Raw genomic sequence first — 25,617 nt, 5'->3', positions numbered from 1 at the left:
AAGAATGATCTTTTGTCCTCCATTAGGGATCTGAGTCATAATCGCTTGTCTGACTGGAACATCAGTTTGGAATCTCAAACCTTACAAGAAGTGTAAGTTACTTTTATTTGTTTGAATTTAAATTAAACTCTTAGAGGTGGATTTGATGCATTATGAATTTGAGGATGTTCAATCAGAAATGCTGTCCGAAATTGACGGAAAAAATTTAAAAGACATTTTTAAATCTAAACTTGTCTTTGGCTTTGTTACCATTACAGGCTCTCTGGGTGTTGTTGCACTATTAGGTTGGTGATTAGTTGCAAACTGTGTAGAAATATTATTCTATCTACTTTCTTGGGGCCAAAATGTAAGATCCCCCTCCCCCCTTTTCAGAATAAATATATTTTGCATGTTTCTTGCTGGTTTCAGTCAGTGAAATTCTCTGTTGTTTAAACTTTTTCATGTCTTGACTTGTCTTGAGATACAAGCATCATATCTAAAGTAGAGTTACGTGGGGGTGCCTGGGTGGCTCAAGTTAGTTAAGCGTCTTGACTTTTGATCTCAGGTAATTATCATTATCTAGCCCCAGCATGGAACCTGCTTAAAAAAAATGAGTTACCTGAAATATTTTTGAGTGTTTTGTATTGTCTGTAGTGTGGTAGTTAATATAATTCAATTTTCCACTTCACTAAAGTTTTTCCTTTAATACTGAGATGTATTATTATGTATTTTTTGGAGGAAATTTTCTAAAATACTATTAATATCAGTTATTGCATTGTGATGTTTCCAGAGGCACAAGTATTGAGCCCTTTTGCCTCTATGCTAAAATGCAAAACCTTTGGACTTATTTTTCTTTTTTGATTTCTTGCTGATGGAGTTAACTTCTTCATGCTCTCATTGTCCTTGAATTCCCTCTGTCTCTGCTCCAAATTGACTGGTTTTGATCTGCTTTGCACTGAATAAACAATTGACAAGCTTATTTGGCTTAAAGACTAGGCACTGAAGAAAGTCCTGAAAAATGCTTCAGTGGGAAATTCATGAGCTTTAGGACATGGACTTTGTAACTTCGGCTGGTTTCTTGGAGGACTTTTACTTCTGGTTTCTTTTCTGTAGTCTAGGTAATTGAGGTTGTTCAGTGATTGAAAACCAGGTTAATGAAATGTGATTATGTTGGATTTGCTAGTAAAACATTGGAGACATTATGTTTAAAGAGCTGCTAAGATCAGATGGTGACATGTCATGTCATCTGTAAAATTAATCATAGGCTCCATCTCTCGGGCAGATTCATTTGTGGACTCACGCAACCCTCTCTAACTTTGAGTAACTTAAAAAATGTGTGTATGTTTTAAAAATTTACTTAATTTATAATTTCTTAATCTTATTTACTATAAATGTATAAAGAGATATGGGTAGGTTAATTCTTTAAGAAGGATTGGTATTAGCTGTCAGAAAAGTAACTTCAAGAACCTTGCTGGGATTAAAAATACTTGATGTGCAAAATAGTGACGTCAATCATAAATCTACATCATGAAAAAACATTTCTTATTAAAATCTTCAATTTCTCAGTATAATGCATTTAGTCTGATTCATTCTGAGTCATCTGCCTTTTTCAAATTTGGCACTGATCCTAAAAAATAATTATTGTCCAGAAACCAGAACTCAAGAGGCAACATTTCCCCCTCTAAAGTTTGAAATCTTGTTTTTCCCCTTTTCCTAGGAAAATGAATTATAATGAGCTAACAGAAATCCCATATTTTGGAGAACCAACCTCTAATATTACTCTGCTCTCACTGTAAGTAAATCAGATTTCAGATCTTTTAAATTATGAATAGTACAGTTTTAAAAAAAATTTTTGTTTTCGGTACCCTTATTGTTGAGCCTAACTATCTAACATCCTCATGGCCTGGGGTAGGTCTCTGGCAATAGCTTCATTACAGTCTTTTTTTTTTTTTATAGAGTCCATAATATAATCCCAGAAATAAATGCAGAAGTGTTTCAGTTTTACCCTGCTCTTGAGAATTTAGATCTCAGTTCAAATATAATATCAGAAATCAAGACCTCTTCATTTCCTCGAATGCAGCTTAAATACCTGTAAGTAGTTTAATCTAGATTTATTTTAAAGTTCATGTTTGTTATTTATTGATACTTATCTTCTCAGAAATGTCTGTTATTATTGTGATATTGATATGCTTATGAAAAACAAATCTGGAGTCAGTTTTTTGGGTTGTTTTTTCTCTCCTGTTGTCAGAAAATATTAAGTATCCAGGGTTATTTTTGAGGTTTAATTCTGGGTGTGTTTTACTAACAGTTTTGTAAAAGGTAAATAAGATTGGTTTGTTAAACAGTGGCTTATCCTATATAATGATAATCAACGTGTGCTAGTGTTTTACAGTTTACCAATCATATCCATATTTACTGTATGAATGTGCTAGATGAACGTACTAAATGAAGTTGGTATTATCCTTATTTTGTAGTTGAAGAAACAAAGCAGTTAAATGATCCGTAAAGTTGGGTGTAGTTGCTAAGTGGTAGAGCAGGGGGCTCACTCATAGACTTTGGGTAGCTGTCAAGTGGTAGAATGTTTCACTAAATTTTTTTGTTACCTTGTTCATTTTAGAAATTTGAGTAATAATAGGATAACCATCTTGGAGGCTGGTTGCTTTGATAATTTATCCAGTTCCCTACTAGTGGTAAAGTTAAACAGGAACAGAATCAGCATGATTCCACCTAAGATTTTCAAGCTACCTCACCTCCAGTTCTTGTGAGTAACTAAATAGATGGATTTTAAAAAGATTGTTTTTTCTTTTAAATTATTTTAATTATTGTTAGAACAAATCGGCAAATTTCAGACTGTAAAACCATTTTTGTTAAAGGGAACTTAAAAGAAACAGAATTAAAGTGGTGGAAGGTCTGACATTCCAAGGGCTTGACTCCTTAAGATCTTTGAAGATGCAGCGGAATGGTATTAGCAAACTTAAGGATGGAGCATTTTTTGGCTTGGATAACATGGAAGAATTGTAAGTACTATGAACTAGAATAGAATATTGTTCGAAAGGGGTCTGCCAGTGCCATTAGTACAAAATGGCTAGGATAGTTGATTTAATTATACCCAAGTTCACTAGTTCTTTCTCCCTACTCTGATGCGAAATAATTGTATACAAAGCTCTTTAAGCTTTGTTATTGATATTGTTATTTAGTGTTTTTTTCATCATTCTTAAAAACATTTCATCTAGGGGCACCTGGGTGGCTCAGTCAGGTAAGTGTCCTGCTCTTGATTTCAGTGCAGGTCTTGATCTCAGGGTTGTAAGTTCAAGCCCCATGTTGGGATTCAGGCTGGGCATGGAGCCTACTTTAAAAAAAAAATTTGTCTAGAAAGCTTATATTTTTCTTAATGTTTGGAACTAATGAAAATGATCAGGATTTACCTCGAACAGGTGTATCAAAGTTCTTAGTGTGTTGATTTTATAGATCTGATTTTTTTTTAAGATTTTATTTATTTACTTGACAGACAGAGATCACAAGTAGGCAGAGAGGCAGGCAGAGAGAGTGGGAAGCTGGCTCCCTGCTGAGCAGAGAGCCCAATGTGGGCCTTGATCCCAGGACCCTGAGATCATGACCTGAGCGAAAGGCAGAGGCTTTAACCCACTGAGCCACCCAGGCGCCCCTAGATCTGATGTTTTAGATGGTTTTACTACCTTTTAGCAGTATATTGTAAGTAAAATATTAGTATTTCTTGAATAGAATTTATTGGCTCACTTGAATTGAGCAAAAAGTATATGCCTCTTTGAGCAAGACCTAATGGAGGGTTTTGGAATCTTCTCATTGCAGTGCCTTGTTTTGAAACGTATTTTCTCCTTTTTTTCTCTAATTCTGCAGAGAGCTAGAGCATAATAACCTTACAGAAGTGAACAAGGGATGGTTGTATGGCTTGCGAATGTTACAACAGCTCTATGTCAGCCAGAATGCTGTTGAAAGAATCAGCCCTGACGCGTGGGAGTTCTGCCAAAGACTATCTGAACTGTGAGTGTTGGATGGCATTTCAGTGGAGGCTGTGAGACTAGAGTACGTTGGAATAAATCACTCTCATGGCCAGTAATGAGATCTAACATCCCTCTTTGTTAGAAGTTTGTTGAAAACTCTAAATTTATCACATAAATAGAATGAGAATAGGAAAGTTGAATTAAAATACAACTAATTCCTTATCTTTCATGTTTCCTGTTCTTAGTGATTTGTCCTATAACCAGTTGACCCGCCTGGATGAATCTGCCTTTGTGGGTCTGAGCTTACTGGAGAGACTGAATTTAGGGGACAACAGAGTCACTCACATTGCTGATGGTGTATTTCGATTTCTTTCCAATCTTCAGACACTGTAAGTACATCTGTCCTTTTTTTTTTTTTTTTTTGCTAATTTTTTAAAAATAGTAAATAGGGATGCCTGGGTGCTCAGTTGGTTAAGTGTCTAACTTTGGTGCTGGTCATGATCTCATGGTCCTGGGATTGGGCCCTGAATTGGGCTCCCTGAACATTGGGGAATCTGCTTGTCCCTGTGTCCCTCCCCTTGCTTGTGCTCTTTCTCTCTCTCAAATAAATAAATACAATTTAAAAAAAATAGTAAAGCAAAATAAAACAGCTAATCAAGCTACATGTTTATGTTTATGTTAATATTTTGTAGTTCTTCTATTTTACACCTTGGGACAAGACATTGTTAATTGTGTCTGTCCCCATACATAAATCTTATTTATCTTTAGCCAGTTGAGTTTGTGCTTTAATTCTGAATTTAACCAACTGAACAACAAGACATCTCTTATTGTGCCAGTTACTGTGGAATAAAACACAGTCTGCTAATCAAGACAGACAGAGAATCAAGAATGCACATTTTTTTGTTCCTCTGACCTTGAACTACTACCAGAAAACATTCATTCAGCAGGATAAGGGTGCGTAGTGGGAGGAGCTCTGGCAGGAGCGCTGTTCATTGTTGCTAATTTGCTGCATGACTTTGAACAGAAAAAACTTAACATTTATTAGTGATCTGATATGTGCTAGGTGCTTTCAGAATACTAGGATATTACAGTTCTTTTCCATATCAGGAGGCTGAGGTTCAGAGAGATTAAAATGATGGTTTAAAATAACACAATTTGTATTCCCAGCTGGTCTTTCATCCAAGTACTAACCAGGCCAGACCCAGCTTAGTTTCAGAGATCAGACAAAACTGGGCACATTCAGCATAAAGTCACACATCTCATAAACGTTTGAACCAGAAGTAGAACCCAGGTCTGTTTGACACTAAAGTTCGGGTACTTCTTACCATACTGTCAGATGAACAGAATCACTTAGCCTTCCCTAGGTGTCATTTTGCATATGTCTTCAGCAGAGGATGGAGACAGGAATAAATGATTGCTATAGGCAGTTTCAACTCTAAAATTCTGGGGTTCTGTAAGCTGGATGTTTTACCCTTGTTATGAAATGTAATTGAACAAAGAGGTATTTTAAACGAAATACAGTGATTTTAAACATAGAGGAGAATAAGAGAAAAAGGCTAATTAGTAGAATTTGTAGATTCTTACAGTTTCTGAATAGGGGACTTTCTGGTCTGAAAAGAGGCAATCTCTCAACTTTGGGACCTAGGCATCAGTGAGAAAGAAAGCATGATAATTTTGTGAAGGTGTGTTTACCTGTACAAGTTTGTTTGATTTTTTTTTTTAACTTAATGAGGCAGTCTTCCTTCAGATTTGGCCTTGAAATATTTAAAGTGATTTTTTTTTTCTTTTATCTACATTATTAGAGGTGAGCCTAGAATAGTTCAAACCCAGGAGCTTCTCTCAGATGTAACTGCAGCCTTTTGGCAATTCAAAGAATGGCAAGCAGTTTCTTTCAGCTGATTATTACTTTTAGTATTAAAGTTTAAGAAAGTAATTGCAGAAATAAGTCATGGTTTAATGCCACAAAGAAGGTTAAGGCATAATTAGGATAAGATCAGAAAATCTTGCTTGAGGCCAGTATTCCTGCCAGAGTGTATACTTCTTACTCCCTTTGGTCAGTGAGTTCTATTTATGCTGTACTCTGGAGGTGGGGGAAAGTCCTGGAAGGTTGAGTTGTTTCAATGTTTATTCCTTAGTAAAATAAAATGAACCTGTTAGCTTTCACTTCAAATAAAGATTGAGCTAAAGGGGAAGAGTGATCTTATATCGCCGTACTGTTACATAACCTAAAAGTGTATTATGAAGAAAAGAGCTTTGTATTTTATTATGAGATGACTTAAGGAAGCAACAGTGATTAAATATCTTTAACTGAGGGGCGCCTGGGTGGCTCAGTGGGTTAAGCCTCTGCTTTCGGCTTGGGTCATGGTCTCAGGGTCCTGGGATCGAGCCATGCATCGGGCTCTCTGCTCCGCCGGGAGCCTGCTTCCTCCTCTCTTTCTCTGCCTGTCTCTCTGCCTACTTGTCGTTTCTGTCAAATAAATAAATAAAATCTTAAAAAAAAAAATCTTTAACTGATACTTCTTCCAGCAGGACACCGCATGATGCAGTTGCATTTCCTCTGAGAATGCAGCAGTGGATTTTAAAAGATCCATACTTTTCCTTTTAAAAGTAATAGAGTGATCACTCTAGTGCAAGGGTGTATCAGTCTTGCTTCCCAGGGGGGCATGTTTAATTGCTGTCAAGCTGTGAAGCTTTATACTGACATTGTTCTTTGTTAGCCATTTTAGGTTTAAGAGCCCACGGGAAGACTTGGGTCACCCAGAAATCCCATTAGTCTAAAATCACATTTGTAAGCCATATCCCCTGCGTCTTGAAATCCTGCTTTTTGCAGGACCCTGACTATAATTTTAATATGCTAACAAAATTAGGGGCTATTAGATAGTAAGGTTAATTCTCTTAGCAGGTTGCTTTATTTATTTATCAAGGCCAGCTTAACCCTTTGCTTATGAGAATCTGTTCTTATATGCTTATTGCAGATATTCTCTAAAAAAAGAGTCGAGTCATCTTCATAAATAACTGTTAAAATAAGGATGAAAATTATTATTGCCGTGCCAGGATGATGCCCAGCGTTGTCATGGCCATGTGAACTAACATAACCTGTCTTTGATATTTTTTTAGAAACTTAAGGAACAATGAAATTTCTTGGGCCATAGAAGATGCTAGTGAAGCTTTTGCTGGACTCACAAGTCTCACTAAATTGTATGTATTTATAATATTTATGTATGCCTATAAAGGTGTATTTTCAAGAACCAATTGTATGTGTGATTGCGTTATGTCTTTTTGCTATGGCTGGAAAGTCAGCCTTTTGATTCACCCACTAAAGGAAGAACCTTTTTGTTTACTAAGTTTTTTGTTTATTGGTGGCTTTAAGTTTTATTTATTTAGTTAGTGTTGGGACATTTCTATTGAGAAAAGCTGTCAGTGGGCACTTAAAGAGGTTATTCATAGAAGTAGACTTAACGAGTCACATAAAAGAAATGCACTGAGAAACCAGAGTTGAAGCAGTATTCTTTTAATCATATGAAATTTATGGGTAATTTATCTAGAAAGAGAGGAATTCTCTCAAGTAAGATTTTAGATCTTTTCTCCTGAGAATTTCTCCAAAGCTTCACACTTGGTCTGAATTTCTTTGACCTGATCTTTTGCCAAGAAGGGAGAGATTGGGACTCTAATCCAGTTTCTCACATGAAATTTAGTAGGGCATCACTGGTCCTCACCGCTTTTCACAGCACCTCGTTGAGCTCCAACCTCTTAATAGAGGCCTTCGTTCTGTGCTTTGCAATAGTTGGTGATAAAGGTTCACAACTTTCTTAAAAATGCATGTTAAGCTTATTTTCACTTTTTATAGGTAAATGTTTGATTTAATGAATTAAATTTTGCTTAGTGGAGAACTTTACTAGAAAGGTCTGTTTGTATTTCAGAATCTTACAAGGAAATCAAATTAAGTCAATTACAAAGAAAGCATTCATTGGTCTTGAATCCCTTGAGCATCTGTAAGTATTTTGCATCCATTTTCCTCAGTATATAAATAATCTTTGCTATTAGCAGAGGTTCTCATGACCATTTAAAGTGTTTATATAATTTAATTGTAGAAATGGTGACCGGTAATGTTTTATTTCTCATTTCAGAGACTTGAACAACAATGCTATAATGTCTATCCAAGAAAATGCTTTTTCTCAGACTCGCTTGAAAGAACTGTACGTAACAAGTTTTTTTTGTCACCGATCATTAGATCATTATCCATACTTTTGCTCTTAAAGTGAGATGAATGTGACCCATGTGTTTCCAAAAACACACAATTTAGGCAGGAAAAAAAGATGTTAATATTCAGTTATTTTAGTGACTGGATATAATTTTAAAATAACCCAAGATCGAAAAACCTAGAATTTATTGCACCAAACTGTTTTCATGTGCTTTTAGTTAAAAAGACCTTAGCATGGCTCCTTATGCTTTAGGTATATCTTCCTGTTCCTTTTCTTCCCCTTGTTTATTTTTGGATTATGTTCTAATATCCTTAGGTGGGAACCTTAGGGTGGATTACGGTTAAGATATTAGGTAATTTGTTAGAGATAATTTAGCACATTCAGTATTGTCAGAAGGAATGTCTCTAATCTGTTTGCCAAATTACTAAAATGGTCAAACACTATTCAAAATAGTTGTAATAAAAAAAACACATGGGGCGCCTGGATGGCTCAGTGGATTGGGCCGCTGCCTTCGGCTCAGGTCATGATCTCAGGGTCCTGGGATCGAGTCCCGCATCGGGCTCTCTGCTCAGCAGGGAGCCTGCTTCCCTCTCTCTCTCTCTCTCTCTCTCTGCCTGCCTCTCCTTCTGCTTGTGATCTCTATCAGGTGAATAAATAAAATCTTTAAAAAAAAAAAAACATATTACTTCATACCCTTTTTCATTTATGATTTTTAAGAAATCGCTCTTACTGATTTAGAGATTTCCCCTGGGGGGTGGAGAGGGTGGTTAGTTGGGCACTGGTATTAATTTTATTAATTTTAAACTCTGGTGACTTGACTGTTGAGCCAGTGTTAAGAATCAGTGGCCTTGCTTTAAAACCACTCAAAAGAAGGACTGTGGACCAGAACTGGTTCATGAAGAGATAAGGATAGAAATTCATAGTGTTCAGAAACTTTTAAACAATTTGACATTACTCTGACACTTTTGTTGAATATTATGGTATTAATCTATAACAGATTGGAAATTTATAAAACTGGTCCTTCATCACAGGTAGTTTGAGATGCACTGAAGTGTGTGAAGTCAAACTCCCTTGATTTCAGATTTCTGCTTCATTCTTTACACCTGTGTGACATTGGGAAAATTTAGCCTAAGACTCAATTTCCCTTCTCAAAATGAAAGTTGTACATATCTCCCTCAGAGTTTATATGAGGATAAAATTAGATGATTTGTTTATTCAAGAAATATTTATTGTCATCTGCTATGTAAGGTACTGTCCTAGATGCTAAAAACACAAGAATGAACAAGACAAAATCTCTATCCTCATAGCATATTACAATGAATTCTAGTAAGGGAATCAAAGAATAGGTCAGTAGGTACATAGTATCTCATCAGGTAATAAGAGTTCTGAAGGAAAGTAAAGGTGGGTCACAGGTATGGAGAGTGACCAGGATTTTGGATAAAGTAATAAAGGAAGGCCTTTTTGGGGGGCGAAGGGGGGAGATAATAACATTTGAGTCAGTACCTTAGTGGCAAAGCCTTGAATACTGGGTGAAGAGCATTCCAGGCAGAAAACAGCAAGTGAAAAGGCCCTGAGGTAGGAGCTTGCATTTTATGCTTGAAGAACAGCAAAGACAACAGTGTAGCTGGAAGAGAGCAAAAGGAAGAAGAGGGGGGTAGGAGGTGAGGTCAGAGAGTTAATCAGGAACCAGACCACCCAGGGCATAATGAGTCATGAGGACTTTGGATTTTTTTTCCCTCTAAGTTCATTAGGAAACTTTAGAAGGTTTTGAGAAGGTGCTAAGTACAGAGGCTGGCACGTACTGAAAGTTGAATAACTAATACTAATAAAATAAAAATGTTATGGGAATCATTATTAGTTATTTTCTGCCAGACATTTAAGTGGCTTTTTTTTTTTTTTCTGGTCAGCATATTTTGATTTATTTTTCCTAGGCTTAACTTTTTTTTTCTTTTTTAAAAAATTTAAATTCAACTCATTAACATATAACAATGTATTATTGGTTTCAGAGGTAGAGATCAGTGATTCATCAGTCTTATACCTATTATTCATTATATTATGTGTTGTCCTTAATGCTCATCCCCCATCCCCCTCCCCTCCAGCAACCCTCAGTTTAACTTTTAAGGGCACACCTTAGTGCATTTCAGTATTACCCATTTTTTGTCCATGATAATCTGAGGGCCACCATAAAGTTTTAACTCTTGTTAATGAGAGCTAAGTGTAAAATGTAATTTAGGTAGTTGTTGAAAGCAGATAGTGTAGTTTCAGTCTTAGTCATTTGGTAATTGGAGAATTAGTTTGAACAAACTGCTAATGGAGGAAACTATAACATACCTTTTTTACTGAGAAATTTTGGTTGCTTTTGGTTTACTTTAAGTCATATTTACAATACTGTTACATCAAGATTTATTAAAATGTAACCTTGTGCTTTCTGGTATCCTTCATAGTGCTTTGCATAAATATTAGGGGGAGATGAGAAAGTCGTATGTAAATTAAAAAATATTTTGCATTAAACTTACATAATCATGGTAGAAACAGTAGAAAACATATAGTTAAAGCAAGGAGAGTAAGTCCCTAGATCCCTACTATTCTTGAAACAATCACTCTTAATATATTGGTGTATATCTGTCCTCACACTTTTTAGGGGAATGCGGACTATTCTGTGAGGTCCTTGGGAGCAGGTTGGTTAGCAGTGAGGGTGGAAAGATGTAAAAGAAACATAACTAAAGGGAAGTAATGTGAATTCAGTAGCATCTGTGTACAGACATTGTGCTAAATGCTTTATTTAAAATTTTTTTTGAGGTAGACATTCTCTAACCCATTTTCCAGAAATAGAAACTGAGATTTTAGAGACATTAAGTATTTTGCCCAAGGTAAGTAGCAGAAGAAGAGTAAGTCCAGGTTTCATGAGTCAGCTTATACCCAAGAAAGCATAAATCAGACCACATCACTCCTCTGTTTTTAACCTTCCAGTGGCTTCCTGTACAACACATAGGGAGAAAATACCTCAAATTCTTTTCTTAGTTTGCAAAGCACCTGCATGGCCTGTTCTTCCCTACCCAGCTCCCTGACCTTGTCCTTGTCACTGCCCCCTCCCTCACTGTGCTCTAGCCTCCGTGGCCTTGCTTTTCCTCAGGAGCACTGGGCCTGTCTGCCTCAAGGTCTTTGCATACAGTTTCCTATGTATGCGACACTTTCACCTCAGGTCTTTGTGGGATTTGCCCTCTTGCTTCTTTCAGGTCTTTGCCTAAATGCTGTCTCTTCAAAGTATTTTTTCCTGACTGCTTGATCTAAATCAGTAGCTGCCCTCTCTTTACTTTTGCCTGGCTTTGTTTTTCTTGATAGCACTACCTTTCTGACATTGTGCTTTGCCTTTATGTGTTCACTGCTTGTCTCTGATGAATATGTAAGTTCCGTGAGGCCTGCATCCACACGGCCTAGAGCAGTCCCTTGCATAGAGGAGATTCAAACGTTTGTCTGTCAGTGAATGAATATAATGAAGAATTCTGAAATGCAAAAGGTAACTTCTGGCCCGATTAATTAAAATAACCCTTACTCAAGTAAGGCTTTTGAGATTCCATTGAAGACTGATTGAAACGTCTTCGAATCACATCTTAGATACTTTGACTAAATGAGGGTTTGGGTGATACACACAAAGCAAGTCACAATCTTCTCCAGATCATTTGCTCTCACTACTTCCAGGTGGATGGGACATTCATGGGGTCATTAAGAGAAAACCTATCTTCTTTTTCTGATTATGTTTTATAGCCCTATCATAGACAACAAATAAAATTTCACTGTTTCCTAGTTTAAGTTGCAGTACACATTGCCACAGGGATGAAATGTTTTCGGTCTTTTTTTTTTTAAGATTTTATTTATTTATCAGAGAAAGAGAGGGAGAACACAAGCAGGGGGAGCAGCAGACAGAGGGAGAAGCAGACACCCCGCTGAGCAGGGAGCCCGATGTGGGACTTGATCCCAGCACCCTGGGATCATGACCTGAGCTGAAGGCAGAGGCTTAACCCGCTGAGCTACCCAGGCGTCCCAATGTTTTCAGTCTTAATGAAATAATTTGAAAATAAACCTTGTGGAATTATTGTGGAATCTTCTTTTGGAAAATATCTTCTCCACAACAAACATGTCTCTGTGCTGCAATGTATATGGTAAGCTTTCCCCCAGACTTTTCTGGGAAAAATCTTAAACCTTAAAAACTGAAAGGAAGGTACAGTTAACATCCATATTCCCTTTACCTAGATTTATTGCTTGTTAACATTTTGCTAAATTTGTGATGTTTCTCTCCCTTCCTCCTCCCATCTCTCTTTCCTTCTCCCATCTCTTTCTGTCCCTCTTTCCTCTCCACACACACGACTACTTTGCTTAGCCATTTGATAGTAAGTTGCAGGCATCATGACACTTTACCCCTAAATATCTCAGCATGTATATCCCAAGAACAATGGTGTTTTCTTACATAAAGCCACAGCACTATTACCTCATTCAATTAAATTAACTTTGATAAAATAATAGTAACTGATACGGAGTCCATACTCATTTCCCCAGTGCCAAAAAATGTTTCTTGTAGATATTTCTTCCAGTCTAGAATCATGCACTGCATTTGGTGATGAGCCTTTAGTCTCCTTTAATCTAAAATAGGTCTCTGACTGTTGTTTTGCCCCTTTTCTTAATGTCTTGGATGACAGTGACGTATTTGAGGAATTGAGGCTGAACGTCTGAATTTGTGTTCTTGTGGTTTGATTCAGGTTGAGCACTTTTTGGAGAGAAGAATGCATGGGTGTGCAGTAAGCTTTTAATGGTGAAGAAAACAGAATGAAAAGTAAAGCGTCTTTCTTTTCTTCTTGACTTTGCAGGATTCTGAACACAAGCAGTTTACTCTGTGACTGCCATTTGAAGTGGTTGCTTCAGTGGCTGGTTGATAATAACTTCCAGCATTCTGTGAACGTAAGCTGTGCACACCCCGAGTGGCTAGCAGGGCAGAGCATCCTGAACGTGGATCTGAAAGACTTTGTCTGTGGTTTGTATTTTGTTTTAAAATATTTTATACTACATGCTGTCTTTTTTTGAAACATGCTTTTTATTTTATTATTAATTTGTTATTATTTATTATTACTGTTTTTTTTTCATCATGATAAGTGTACTCTTTAATCTCCATCTCTTCTGACCACCCCCACCCCTGGTAACCATCAGTTTGTTCTATATGTCTAAGAGTCATTTCTTGGTTTGTCTCTCTTTATTTTTCCCTTTGCTTATTTTGTTTCTGAAATTCTGCATATCAGTGAAATCTTGTGATACTTGTCTTTTGCTGTCTGACTTATTTCACTTAGTGTTATACTCTCTAGTTCCATTCATGTCACTGCAGATAGTAACTTTTTCTTTTTTATGGCTAATATTCCATTGTATGTATATACCACATCTTTATCCATTCACCTATAAATCTATAAATAAAAAACACAAGGGTCCATGTATCTCTTTCAGTTCATGTTTTTGTATCCTTTGGGTAGTGTGGCTCCTGGGTTGTAGGGTAGTTCTATTTTTAATTTTTTGAGGAACCTCCATACTGTTTTTTTCTGTAGTGGCTACATCAGTTTGCATTCCCACCAACAATGTAGGAGGGTTCCCTTTTGTCCACATCCTTTCCAACACTTGTTGTTTACTGTGTTTTTGATTTTAGCCATTCTGACACATGTAGGGGTGATATCTCATTGTGGTTATGATTTGCATTTCCCTGATGATGAGTGCTCTTGAGCATCTTTTCATGTGTCTGTGGCCATCTGTCTGTCTTTTTGGAGAAATGTCTGTTCGTGTCTTCTGCCTATTTTTTTTTTTAAGGATTTATTTATTTGCTTTAGAGAGAGTGCATGAGTGGGAGAGGCAGAGGGAGAGAGAATCTCAAGTAGTCTCTGCACTGAGTGTGCAGCCCAATGTGGGGCTCGATTTCATGACCCTCAGATCATGGCTTGAGCCGAAACCAAGTCAGATGCTCAACTGACTGTGCCACTCAGGTACCCCTGCCCATTTTTAAATTGGATTATTTGGTTTGGGGTATTGTGTTGTATCAGTTCTTATATACTTTGGATATTAACCCTTTATTGGATATGTCATTTGCAAACATCTTCTCCTATTCAGTAGGTTGCCTTTTAGTTTTGTTGGTTGTTTCCTTTGCTGTGCAGAATTTCTTTTTGTTTAGATTTTATTTTATTTATTTATTTGAGAACGAGAACACGCACACAAGCAGAGGGAGTGGCAGGCAGAGGGAGAGGGAGAAGCAGGCTTCCCATGGAGCAAGGAGCCTGATGCAGGACTTGATCCCAGGGCGCTGAGGTCATGACTGAGCTGAAGGCAAATGCTTAACAGACTGAGTCACCCAGGTGCCCCTGGTGTATTGTTGTAGTCCCAGTAGTTTATTTTTGCTTTTGTTTCTCTAGAAACAAATCTAGGAAAATGTTGCCTATTGCTTAGGTCAGAGAAGTTGCTGCCTATGCTCTCTTCTAGGACTTTTATGGTTTCAGGTCTAACATTTAGGTATTTAATCCATTCTGAGTTGATCTTTGTGTATGGTGAAAGAAAGTGGTCCAGTTTCATTCTTTCACATGTAGCTGACCAGTATTCCCAGCACCATTTGTTGAAGCAACTTTTTCCCATTGTATATTCATTCCTCTTCGTTAACAATGAATTGACCATATAGTTGTGGGCTTATTTTGGGGTTTTCTGTTCTATTCCGTTGATCTGTGTGTCTGTTTTTATGCCATATTAACTACTGTCACTTTGTAGTATAACTTGCAATCTGGAATTGTGGTATCTCCATTTATGTTTTTCTGTGTCAAGATGGCTTTGCCTACTCAAGGTCTTTTGTGGTTCCATACAAATTTTAGGATTGTTCTAGTTCTTTGAGAATGCTGGTGATATTTTGATTCGGATTGCATTTAATGTGTAGTTTGCTTAGGGTAGGGCAAATGTTTTAACAGTATTGCTCTTCTAATCCACGAATGTGGAATGTCTTTCCATTTCTTTGCATCATCTTTAACTTCTTTCATCGGTGTTCTATAGTTTTAGAGTACAGGGCTTTCACCTCTTTGGTTAAATTTATTCCTAGACATTTTATTGGTTTTGGTTTAATTGTGAATGAGATTGTTTTTTTCATTTCACTTTCTGCTGCTTCATTATTAGTGTATAGGAATGCAACAGATATCTGTACATTGATTTTGTGTTTTTCAACCTTACCGAATTTATCAGTTCTAGTGGGTATTTTTTGGTAGAGTCTTAAGGTTTTCTATATATAATATCATGTCATCTGCAAATAGTGGAAGTTTTACTTCCTCCTTACTGATTCAGATACTTTTTATTTCTTTATGTTGTCTGGTTGCTGTGGCTAGGACTTATAGTACTCTGTTGATAACAATGTTGAGAGTGGACATCTTGTCTTTTTCTTGACCTTAGGGGGAAAGCTCTCAGTTTTTCACCATTGAGTATGATGTTGGCTGTGGGTTTTTCATCTAAGACCTTTAGTATGTTGAAATATGTTCCCTTTAGACCTACTTAGTAGAGGGTTTTTATCATGAGTGGATGTTGTACTTTTGTCAGATGCTTTTTCTGCATCTGTTGAAATGATCATATGGTTGTTATCCTTTCTCTTACTGATGTGATGCCTCACATTGATTGTTTTGTGCATATTAAATCATCCTTGCATTACAGGAATAAATCCCTCTTGATTGCAGTATATGATTTTTAAAAATATTTTATTGGATTTGATTTGGTAATATTTTGTTGAGGATTTTGCATCTAGATTCATAAGAGATATTGGTCTGTTCTCTTTTTGTAAGGTCTTTATCTGGTTTTGGTATTGGGGTAATAATGGCTTCGTAGAATGAATTTGGAAGTTTCCTTCCTCTTGTGTTCTTTGGAATAGTTTGAGAAGAATGGGTATTCTTCTTTAAATGTTTGGTAGAATTCAACTATGAATTCATCTGGTCCTGGACTGGTGTTTTTTGAGAATTTTTTGATTATTGATTCAGTTTCATTGCTGGTAATTGGTCTGTTAAAGCTTTTTAAAAATTTCTTCCTGCTTTAGTTTTGGGGGGTTATATTTTCTAGAAATTTAACTATTTCTTCTAAGTTGTTGAATTTGTTGATACTTAGGTTTTCATAATACTTTGTTAAAATTATTTATATTTATATTGTATTGGTGTTTCTCTTCTTTCATTAGTAATCTTATTTATCTGGGTCCTTTCTCTCTTTCTCTCTCTCTCTCTTTTTAAGTGAATCTTGCCTAGAGGTTTATCAGTTTTTTTTTTATCTTTTCAGAGAACCAGCTCCTAGTTTCATTGATGTTATTTTTTTTTTTTAGTTTCTATGTCATTTATTTCTGCTCTTAAATTTATTATTTCCTATCTTTTGCTGGGACTGGGTTTTCTTTTTCTAGTTTCTTTAGGTGTAAGGTTAGGTTGTTTATTAAAGGTTTTTCTTGCTTCTTGAGGTAAGTCTGTATTGTTGTAAACTTCCCTCTTAGAACTACTTTTGTCGTATCCCACAGATTATGGACTCTGTTTTCATTTTCATTTGTTTTCATGTAATTCTTTATTTCTTCTTTGATTTCTTGGTTGACCCATTCTTTTTTTTTTTTTTAAAGATTTTATTTATTTATTTGACAGAGATCACAAGTAGGCAGAGAAGCAGGACAGAGAGAGAGAGAGAGGAGGAAGCAGCCTCCCTGCTGAGCAGACAGCCCGATGCGGGGCTTGATCTCAGGACCCTGGGATCATGACCTGGGATCGTGACCTGAGGCAGAGGTTTTAACCCACTGAGCCACCCAGGCCCCCCCCCCCCGCCCCAAACTCATTGTTTTATTTGTTTATTTATTAAAAAAATTATTTGGGGGGCACATCTGGATGTCACAGTTGGTTAGGTATCTGACTCTTGGTTTCAGCTCAGGTCATGATCTCAGAGTCATGGCATCAAGTTCCACATTGGGCTTTACTCTCTGCAGAGTCTGCTTAAAGATTCTCTCTCTTTCTCTGTCCCACACCCCCGCCCTGCCATGTACTCTCTTCTCTCAAATAAATAAATAAATAAATCTAATCTTAAAAACAAAAAAAAATTATTTTTAGGTAATCTCTATACATAACATGGGGCTTGAACTTAGAACTCTGAGATCAAGAGCCACATGCTCACTCTATCAACTAAGCCAGCCAGGCTGCCCATCCCATTCAGTGGTATAATAACATGTTATTTAACCTCCATATATTGTGCTCTTTTCTATATTTTTTACTGTGGTTGATTTCTTTTTTTTTCTTTTTCTTTCTTTCTCTTTTTAAAAAAAAGATTTATTTATTTATTTATTAGAGAGAGAGAGAGAGACAAGAAGAGAAGGAACACAAGTCCGGGGAGTGGTCTAGAGGGAGAAGCCAGCATCCCACAGAGCAGGGAGCCCAGTGTGGGGCTTGATCCCAGGATGCCCCTTGTGGTTGATTCCTAGTTTCATAGCATTGTTGTCAGAAAAGATGCATGGCATACACTTACTGTCTTAACAACAGAATGGAAAAAAATTAAGCCAGGATGCTTTCACTTTTTTAAAGTTTTTATTTTTTTAGTTTATTTTTTTACTTACTTGACAGAGCACAAGTTGGCAGAGCGGCAAGTAGTGGGAGAGAAGTGGGCTCTCCGCTGAGCCGGGAGCCCAATTCGGGGCTCAATTCTGGGACCCTGGGGTCATGCCTGAGCTGAAGGCAGACACCCAAACAACTGAGTCACCCAGGCACCCCAACCAGAATGCTTTCTAACTAGCATATCTATTTCCATTTCTCTGTGTTCTTCTGTGAAATTTTTATATTTTGTAATCGTAGATTTAATTTTGTACTCTTTGACTTAATATATCATAAGCAAGTTTTTTCCTGTGTGTTCTTCATTGATCATTTTCAGTGTCAGTATAGTATAACAGCATCTTTATGAATGTAGGCCTTTCCCTTTTAGGGGGTTGTTACCTTTATTTTTTATTTTTTTAAGATTTTATTTATTTGACAGAGTTCACAAGTAGGCAGAGAGGCAGGCATGGGTGGGGGGAAGCAGGCTCCCTGCTGAACAGAGAGCCTGATGCAGGGCTCGATCCCAGGACCCCGGGATCATGACCTGAGCCGAAGGCAGAGGCTTTAACCCACTGAGCCACCCAGATGCCCCGGGTTATTAACCTTTAATATAAATATCCAGTAGTAAGATTCCTGAATCAAAAATGATTTTTTTTAAAGTAGATCTTAAAAAGTACTACCAGCTGTTTTCCAGAAAGATAGCACTTGTTTATGTTGTCACCAGTAATGTGTGAATGTAGTTTCTATTTTTGATGCAGTTTCTTAAGACTAAAGTGGTGGCAGGGTTTTAGAGTTTTTTGGGGGGTAGAAGGACAACCATGTAAAAGTTGTCTTGATTCCAGGGGCGCCTGGGTGGTTCAGTGGGTTAAAGCCTCTGCCTTCAGCTCTAGTCATGATCTCAGGGTCCTGGGATCAAGCCCCGCATCAGGCTCTCTGCTTGGCAGAGAGCCTGCTTCCCTGTACTCTCTCTGCCTGCCTCTCTGACTACTTGTGATCTCTGTCAAATAAATAAATAAAATCTTAAAAAAAAAACATTGTCATAATTCCAGTACTCATAATTTGAAGTATGTATCTATATCATTCTTTCTCAACTTGGGCATTTATCCTTTACACTTGAATTTCCTTTATTTTATTTTATTATTATTTTTTAAGATTTTATTTATTTATTTGACAGACAGGGATCACAAGTAGGCAGAGAGGCAGGCAGAGAGAGAGAGAGAGAGGGAGGAGGAAACAGGCTCCCCGCTGAGCAGAGAGCCTGATGCAGGGCTTGATCCCAGGACCCTGAGATCATGACCTGAGCTGAAGGCAGAGGCTTTAACCCACTGAGCCACCCAGGCGCCCCTTAAATTTCCTTTTAAGTAGAGTAACTGATTACTAGCTTTAGTCACTAGAACTTTTACATCAGCGTAGTTGTCTTGCATGTCACTAGTATCTGATTATTTAGATACCCATATATTGCCAGATCTATTTTTATAATCTACTTAAAAGATACTTAGAACACTTGGAAGCTCAGGCCCACAAAATACTTACATTGTTTTTTACATATTAACAATATACTATTACTTATGAATCTGTAGTATATTAGCTATTCCTAAGCCTATTTGGAATTTCTCACTGTTTGAAGGGAGAGTTATGCATATATGATGTATGTTCCAATAATGCTTAATTTTTTTTAAAAAAGATTTTATTCAGAGAGAGAGTGTGTGTAGGGGAAGGAGCAGAGGGAAAGAGACAGGCAGACTCTGTTATGAGCGTAGCCCTTAATGTGGGGCCTGATCTCAGGACCCCGGGATCATGACCTGAGCTGAAATCAAGAGTCCGACACTTAACCAGCTGAACCATCCACGTGCTCACAAATGTTTTATTAATAGGTAAGTATTGTAACATGTAATATGTAATCCCCATTTTCATTATTGGCAAGGAAAAGATAATGGGTCTTATCATATATATGTTTATATATGTAGCCTCTACATATTCACGAGAGCTAACAGGATTAGAACTTGTCTTGAGATTTGGATTTAGGTTTTGCTTTTTTCCTAGTAATTGGTAGTACTTAAGAAATACATTCTAAGTGTAAGTGATCATGAGTGATAGTAGAAAGTATGCTAGGGGCGCCTGGGTGGCTCAGTGGGTTAAAGCCTCTGCCTTCGGCTCAGGTCATGATCTTGGGGTCCTGTGATTGACCCCGCATCGGGCTCTCTGCTCAGCAGGGAGCCTGATTCCCCCTCCTCTCTGCCTGCCTCTCTGCCTACTTGTGATCTCTGTCAAATAAATAAATAAAATCTTTTTTTTTTTTAAAAGAAAATATGCTAAACCCTGAAGTTTGAAAACCTGAGTTCCCTATCCACCCTTTGTCTCTGAACACGTTGTTTGACCCTCTGGGCCTCATTTCCCACATTTTTGAACAGAAAGGAATTGGATTCTAGCCCTGTAGTTGCTTGTCAATCTTAATATGCCATTTTGTAAAGAGAACAAGTAATTTTACGTTATTTGTTTCAAAATGTGTAGAATTAAAATTGAGTGACTTGGCTCCTGCTCCATTTTTTTCTCTTAGATGATTTTCTCAAGCCACAGATAAAAATGCATCCTGAAAATACAGTTGCTCTAAGAGGCATGAATGTGACTCTGACGTGCACCGCAGTGAGCAGCAGCGACTCACCCATGTCTACCGTGTGGCGCAAAGACAGTGAAATCCTGAATGACATCGATGTTGAGAATTTTGTTCGTTATCAGCAGCAAGCTGGAGAAGCTCTAGAATATACGAGTGTCTTACATCTTTTCAATGTGAATTTCACAGATGAAGGAAGATATCAGTGTATCGTTACTAATCACTTTGGATCTAATTATTCTCAAAAAGCCAAACTGACTGTGAATGGTAAGGAGTTCTGGTCCCTGATGGTTAGAAGGATTTTTCATGTTCAATTTTTGAACCACTTGGATAAGAAAATGAGACTAAGCCTGGCATTTGAAGGGGAGATTTTAGTGTTTTGTATTAATTAAGGTTGTGCTAATATGTAGACTGGGTTACCGTTTTGTCCAGTTATGTCCCTAATTGGTCCTTGGTTGGAAGCGAGGGGGGAAGTTTCACGGCCCCAGGAGATAGGCTGCTTTTTTTGTTGTTTCTGCTTTTGAAAAAATTCTTTTGAAATTCTCTGTTCTTTCTAGAACCATAATTCTGTTCTGAAAACTGAAATGTATTCCTGCCACTGTTCGCAGGGCTTTATAATAATGAAGTATTTAGGACATTTCTGGGTGCAGTGATTGTTATCATTGTCTAAATGTAGTCATACAGAATCATTTTTTAAATTAATGCTCTTCTTCACTGTGGCTGTAAAAAAAGAACTTCTCCAGAACAGTTTGATTAATCGTCACCTATCGGATTGGATCACTAAAACAGGTTAGGTTTTGTGCAACCAAAGGACATACTTGTGTCTTAATTCAGTGTTGTTTTATGAAATTTTTGAAGGCATACATTTTTTGTATTCTTTATTTTTTGGTATAAATTTTTTTTTAACATGCATTTGCCGTGTCAGCTTTGTAGATGTTAGCTTGGAGAGCACTGTTTAGTCTCTTAAGTAAGGGAGTCATAATAAATGTACGGAGTTCTGAAAGGTTTGTGGCCTTCTGCCTTTCCTGTCCCCATCAGAGAGATCAGGTAGTAGGTGTGTCTGCATTCTAGAAGAATTTATTCATCACTGTACTCTAAGTATTCTGAGGTTCAAAGAGAAAAGATGGCTTCTGTCAATCTAGAGAGCATGCCTTCTGAAAGAAATAGAATATTACAAGTTGGTACTTTGTGTGTGTGTGTTTGTGTGTGTGTGTGTATTCATGTTCCCACCACCACCACTCCACCCACTTTGTTTCGGTAATCTTTCTTGAAACAGAGATGCCATCTTTCCTGAAAACTCCAATGGATCTCACTATCCGCACTGGTGCCATGGCCAGATTAGAGTGTGCTGCAGAGGGGCACCCTGCACCTCAGATTTCTTGGCAGAAAGATGGTGGCACCGACTTTCCTGCAGCTCGAGAAAGACGCATGCATGTCATGCCTGAGGATGATGTCTTCTTCATTGCCAACGTGAAAATAGAAGACATGGGAGTCTATAGCTGCATGGCACAAAATATAGCCGGAGGCCTTTCAGCAAATGCCTCTCTCACAGTATTAGGTATGTGTACTGCCCCATGGGTCCTTGGTTTGGATGGAGCCTTTATATTTAAGGGTCTACTCTCGTCTTAATGGCAGAGAAGATCCAACTTTGAGATTTTAATAGTGATCCTTATATCTTGGTCACCATGTTAGTGGATCAGAAAACTGAAATCTGCAAAAGCAGTGAGGGCAGAATTAGAGATCTTCATCACATGAATTTGAAAATTCAAATCCCCTTATCCTGTTACCTTGCCCCCTTGGAGGTTTCTAATTCAAACATGTTTTTTTCTAGTATTCACCAGTGGGTTTGCAGTTGTTTTATACTGCTTCACAGACCACTCAAGACAATTTGTTTCTCCTCTAACTCATTTTTGAAAAAAAAATTAATGCATAAAAATTACCAACTTTGGTTAGATTTCCTGTTCTCTTCCAGTGTATGCCTCTTGATTCTGTGTTATGGTAAAATAAAATGTCTTTTCCCTAAGTTCCTCTGACAAGCCTATTTTTTTTTTCTTATGAGAATACTTTTCTTCATACTCAACCCAAAGGCAGATTCTGCTTTCTAGTTCTCTGTTTTCCCTTGATGTTAGGTTTTTTATTTTTTATTTATTTTTTTTAATGGACTTTATTTATTTATTTGACAGACAGAGATCACAAGTAGGCCGAGAGGCAGGCAGAGAGAGAGGAGGAAGCAGGCTCCCTGGTGAGCAGAGAGCCTGATGCGGGACTCTATCCCAAGACCCTGGGATCATAACCTGGGCCTAAGGCAGAGGCTTTAACCTGCTGAGCCACCAGGCGCCCCTTATGTTAGGTTTTTTAAAAGTTTGTTAGTTTGTGTTATTTCCTTGTGTAATCAGAAAAATAAGTATATCGTTTTAAAAATGTAGGATATATAGAAAATTAGAAAAAGGGAAAGTCACTAAAACACTGTTAAAGATTTTGGCATATGCTGGACTTTTTAAAAAACACATTTTCATGAAGTTATGTACCTACTTTTTCCCTCTTAAATACTGTATCATAAGGGTTACTCTATCATTAAGTCTTCAAAAAATATCATGTATTTGTACTATGGTTTATTTAACAACCTTTCCTGTTAGATTTAAAGATCTTTTCCTTTATTTTTAAAAATTACAACTAATTTCATAATAAACCTGTTCATGTATAAATCTTTTTGACTTCCTTGCTTAGGATAGCTTGCCTAAGGTAGAATTAGTAAGATAAGATTTTTGAGGCTTTTGCTTTTCTGAACACTAACTTCTAATCTTTCCATGAGTATATGAAAGTGCTTACTTTTTTTTTTTTTTAAGATTTTTTAATTTATTCATTTGATAGAGATCACAATAGGCAGAGAGGCACACAGAGAGAGAGAGGAAGGGAAGCAGACTCCCTGCTGAGCAGAGAGCTTGAAGTGGGGCTCAGTCCCAGGACCCTGGGATCATGACCTGAGCCGAAGGCAGAGGCTTTAACCCATGGAGCCACCCAGATGCCCCAACTTATTATTATTATTATTATTTTTAAAGATTTATTTATTTATCCTAGGGGGAGGGAGAGGGAGAGAGAGAATCTCAAGCAGACTGCATGCTGAGCATCGATCCCAGGATCTATAGATTATGACCTGAGCTAAAATCAAGAGTTGGCTGCTTATTAACCCACTGAGCCACCCAGGCACCCCTGAAATTGCCTACTTATTGCATCATTACCTCATTCATCTAATTCAGTGGGATTTAAGAAATAAAATTGTTTTAACATGATTTTTTATACACTCTTTCTGTTAGAGACACCCTCATTTATCAGACCCCTGGAAGATAAGACAGTAACCCGAGGTGAGACTGCAGTATTACAGTGCATAGCTGGAGGGAGCCCTGCCCCTCGTCTCAACTGGACCAAAGATGACGGGCCACTGCTGGTGACAGAACGGCACTTCTTTGCGGCAGCCAACCAGCTTCTCATCATTGTCGATGCTGGCCTGGAAGATGCTGGGAAATACACCTGCATTATGTCTAACACCCTTGGGACAGAACGTGGTCACATTTACCTAAATGTCATTTCATCTCCCAATTGTGACTCTTCCCAGAGTAGCATTGGGCATGAAGATGATGGCTGGACCACAGTTGGCATTGTCATCATTGTTGTGGTCTGCTGTGTTGTGGGCACCTCTTTGATCTGGGTTATTGTTATTTACCACATGAGAAGGAAGAATGAAGACTACAGTATCACAAACACAGGTGAGTTGTACTCAGTTGATACCTACAGCTTGTACTTGAGTCAGGAATGTAGTATACAATTTATTATAAAATAGAAAAAGCTATGGAGCTTTGTTCCTTTATATATGGTAGAAGGAAGAGTTTTTTTTGTTAAAATGTCCAACTTCATTGAAATAATGGAATGTCTCCAATGAATCTTTTTTTTTTTTTTTAAGATTTTATGTATTTATTTGACATATCACAAGTAGGCAGAGAGGCAGGCTGGGGTGGGGGGTGGGTGTTTGGGAAGGAGGCTCCCTGCTGAGCAGAGAGCCCAATGTGGGGCTCAATCCCAGGGTCCTGGGATCATGACCTGAGCTGAAGGCAGAGGCTTAACCCACTGAGCCACCCAGGCACCCATCCGATGAATAATTTTAAGAATTTTTAGATAGTTCCCCCAAACTTTGCTCTTATAAACATGGTACAGGTGCACCTTCTTTCTTTAATGCCTAAGGCTCATTTCCGTCAAAGCTTCTCTGTGGGCAAAGAGTGGAGCCCTTCTGACTGGGATTGGCCTTTCACACCTCTTCCCTGAAATCCTGAAAGAGAAGAGGCTCAGTCAGACAGTGAAAGTATGCCTGTGGACTAGATTTTAGACTTTAGGATTTGCCTCTTTTAGTAATACTTTTTAAATGAATCTTTGAAAAGAATTTTAGCAAGAAAGAGTTTGGGGGGAAGATCCTAAGACCTGTTCCTAGTTAGATAACATTTTCCTGGCCAGTGGGTATATCAAAGGGGAGCACATTTGCACTGTAGTCTTCTGAGTGTTGCCTAATGTAATTTGAAAGTTACAGATGTCTCTTTTACAGAGGAGCTTAATCTGCCTGCAGACATTCCCAGCTACTTGTCTTCCCAAGGAACACTGTCAGAGCCACAAGAAGGCTACAGCAACTCTGAGGCAGGCAGTCATCAGCAACTTATGCCTCCTGCCAATGGATATTTACACAAAGGCGCTGATGGTACTGACTCTTTGTTGTATATGCTTATAATTTTGGCCTATTTTGTTGAATTTATTTGTCAGCGTGTAGTTTTCCCATTAACCTGATACAACATTTTAAAGTAAGATACTCCGTGAAAACATTGGACTGCCTGAGAAATAGGATGGATGGAAATCGACTGAAATCGTACCAGAGAAGAAAATCATCTGACAGAAGAAACACATCCCAAAACAAGGGATTGGTGTACCCAGCAAAGTCTCCCAAACCAAAGTATTATTATGAGAAGGAGGTGCTCTTGAAACTTTTTTGAGGGGTCTTGTCTTTTTAAGGCATGAGCATTCTTTAGACCATAACCAGGGGTGGTTTGTGTCTCCTGCTGACTGGTTGATAGTCGCTGAAGTTTAAAGGGCAGTGATGATTCTCAGCATATGTTGGAGAAATCAGAGAGATACAAGATGTTCCCTAATTAACTTGGCTTCTCAGTACTACTTCTCTTCCCCACTCCCCCCTTCCTTCAGGGAGTGACAGAACTCAG

At 37.7% G+C, this 25,617-nt stretch overlaps 1 protein-coding gene across 2 annotated transcripts in view; it reads left to right on the top strand.

The window, feature by feature from the left end:
• LRIG2 (leucine rich repeats and immunoglobulin like domains 2) overlaps positions 1-25,617 on the top strand; it is a 67,948-nt gene that overhangs the window by 33,891 nt on the left and 8,440 nt on the right. For both annotated transcript variants that reach the window (XM_082685042.1, XM_082685043.1), the window contains exons 2-16: positions 27-92; positions 1,697-1,771; positions 1,936-2,070; positions 2,597-2,740; positions 2,853-2,996; positions 3,856-3,999; positions 4,205-4,348; positions 7,077-7,157; positions 7,880-7,951; positions 8,087-8,155; positions 13,024-13,187; positions 20,309-20,629; positions 21,639-21,920; positions 23,677-24,126; positions 24,954-25,103. In XM_082685042.1, coding sequence (XP_082541168.1) covers positions 27-92; positions 1,697-1,771; positions 1,936-2,070; positions 2,597-2,740; positions 2,853-2,996; positions 3,856-3,999; positions 4,205-4,348; positions 7,077-7,157; positions 7,880-7,951; positions 8,087-8,155; positions 13,024-13,187; positions 20,309-20,629; positions 21,639-21,920; positions 23,677-24,126; positions 24,954-25,103 — 2,441 coding nt within the window. The remainder of the gene's footprint in view (positions 1-26; positions 93-1,696; positions 1,772-1,935; positions 2,071-2,596; positions 2,741-2,852; positions 2,997-3,855; positions 4,000-4,204; positions 4,349-7,076; positions 7,158-7,879; positions 7,952-8,086; positions 8,156-13,023; positions 13,188-20,308; positions 20,630-21,638; positions 21,921-23,676; positions 24,127-24,953; positions 25,104-25,617) is intronic.

Source organism: Mustela nivalis, assembly GCF_964662115.1.
Source record: "Mustela nivalis genome assembly, chromosome: 10".
Taxonomy (NCBI): domain Eukaryota; kingdom Metazoa; phylum Chordata; class Mammalia; order Carnivora; family Mustelidae; genus Mustela; species Mustela nivalis.
This window is presented reverse-complemented; position numbering and strand designations above follow the sequence as displayed.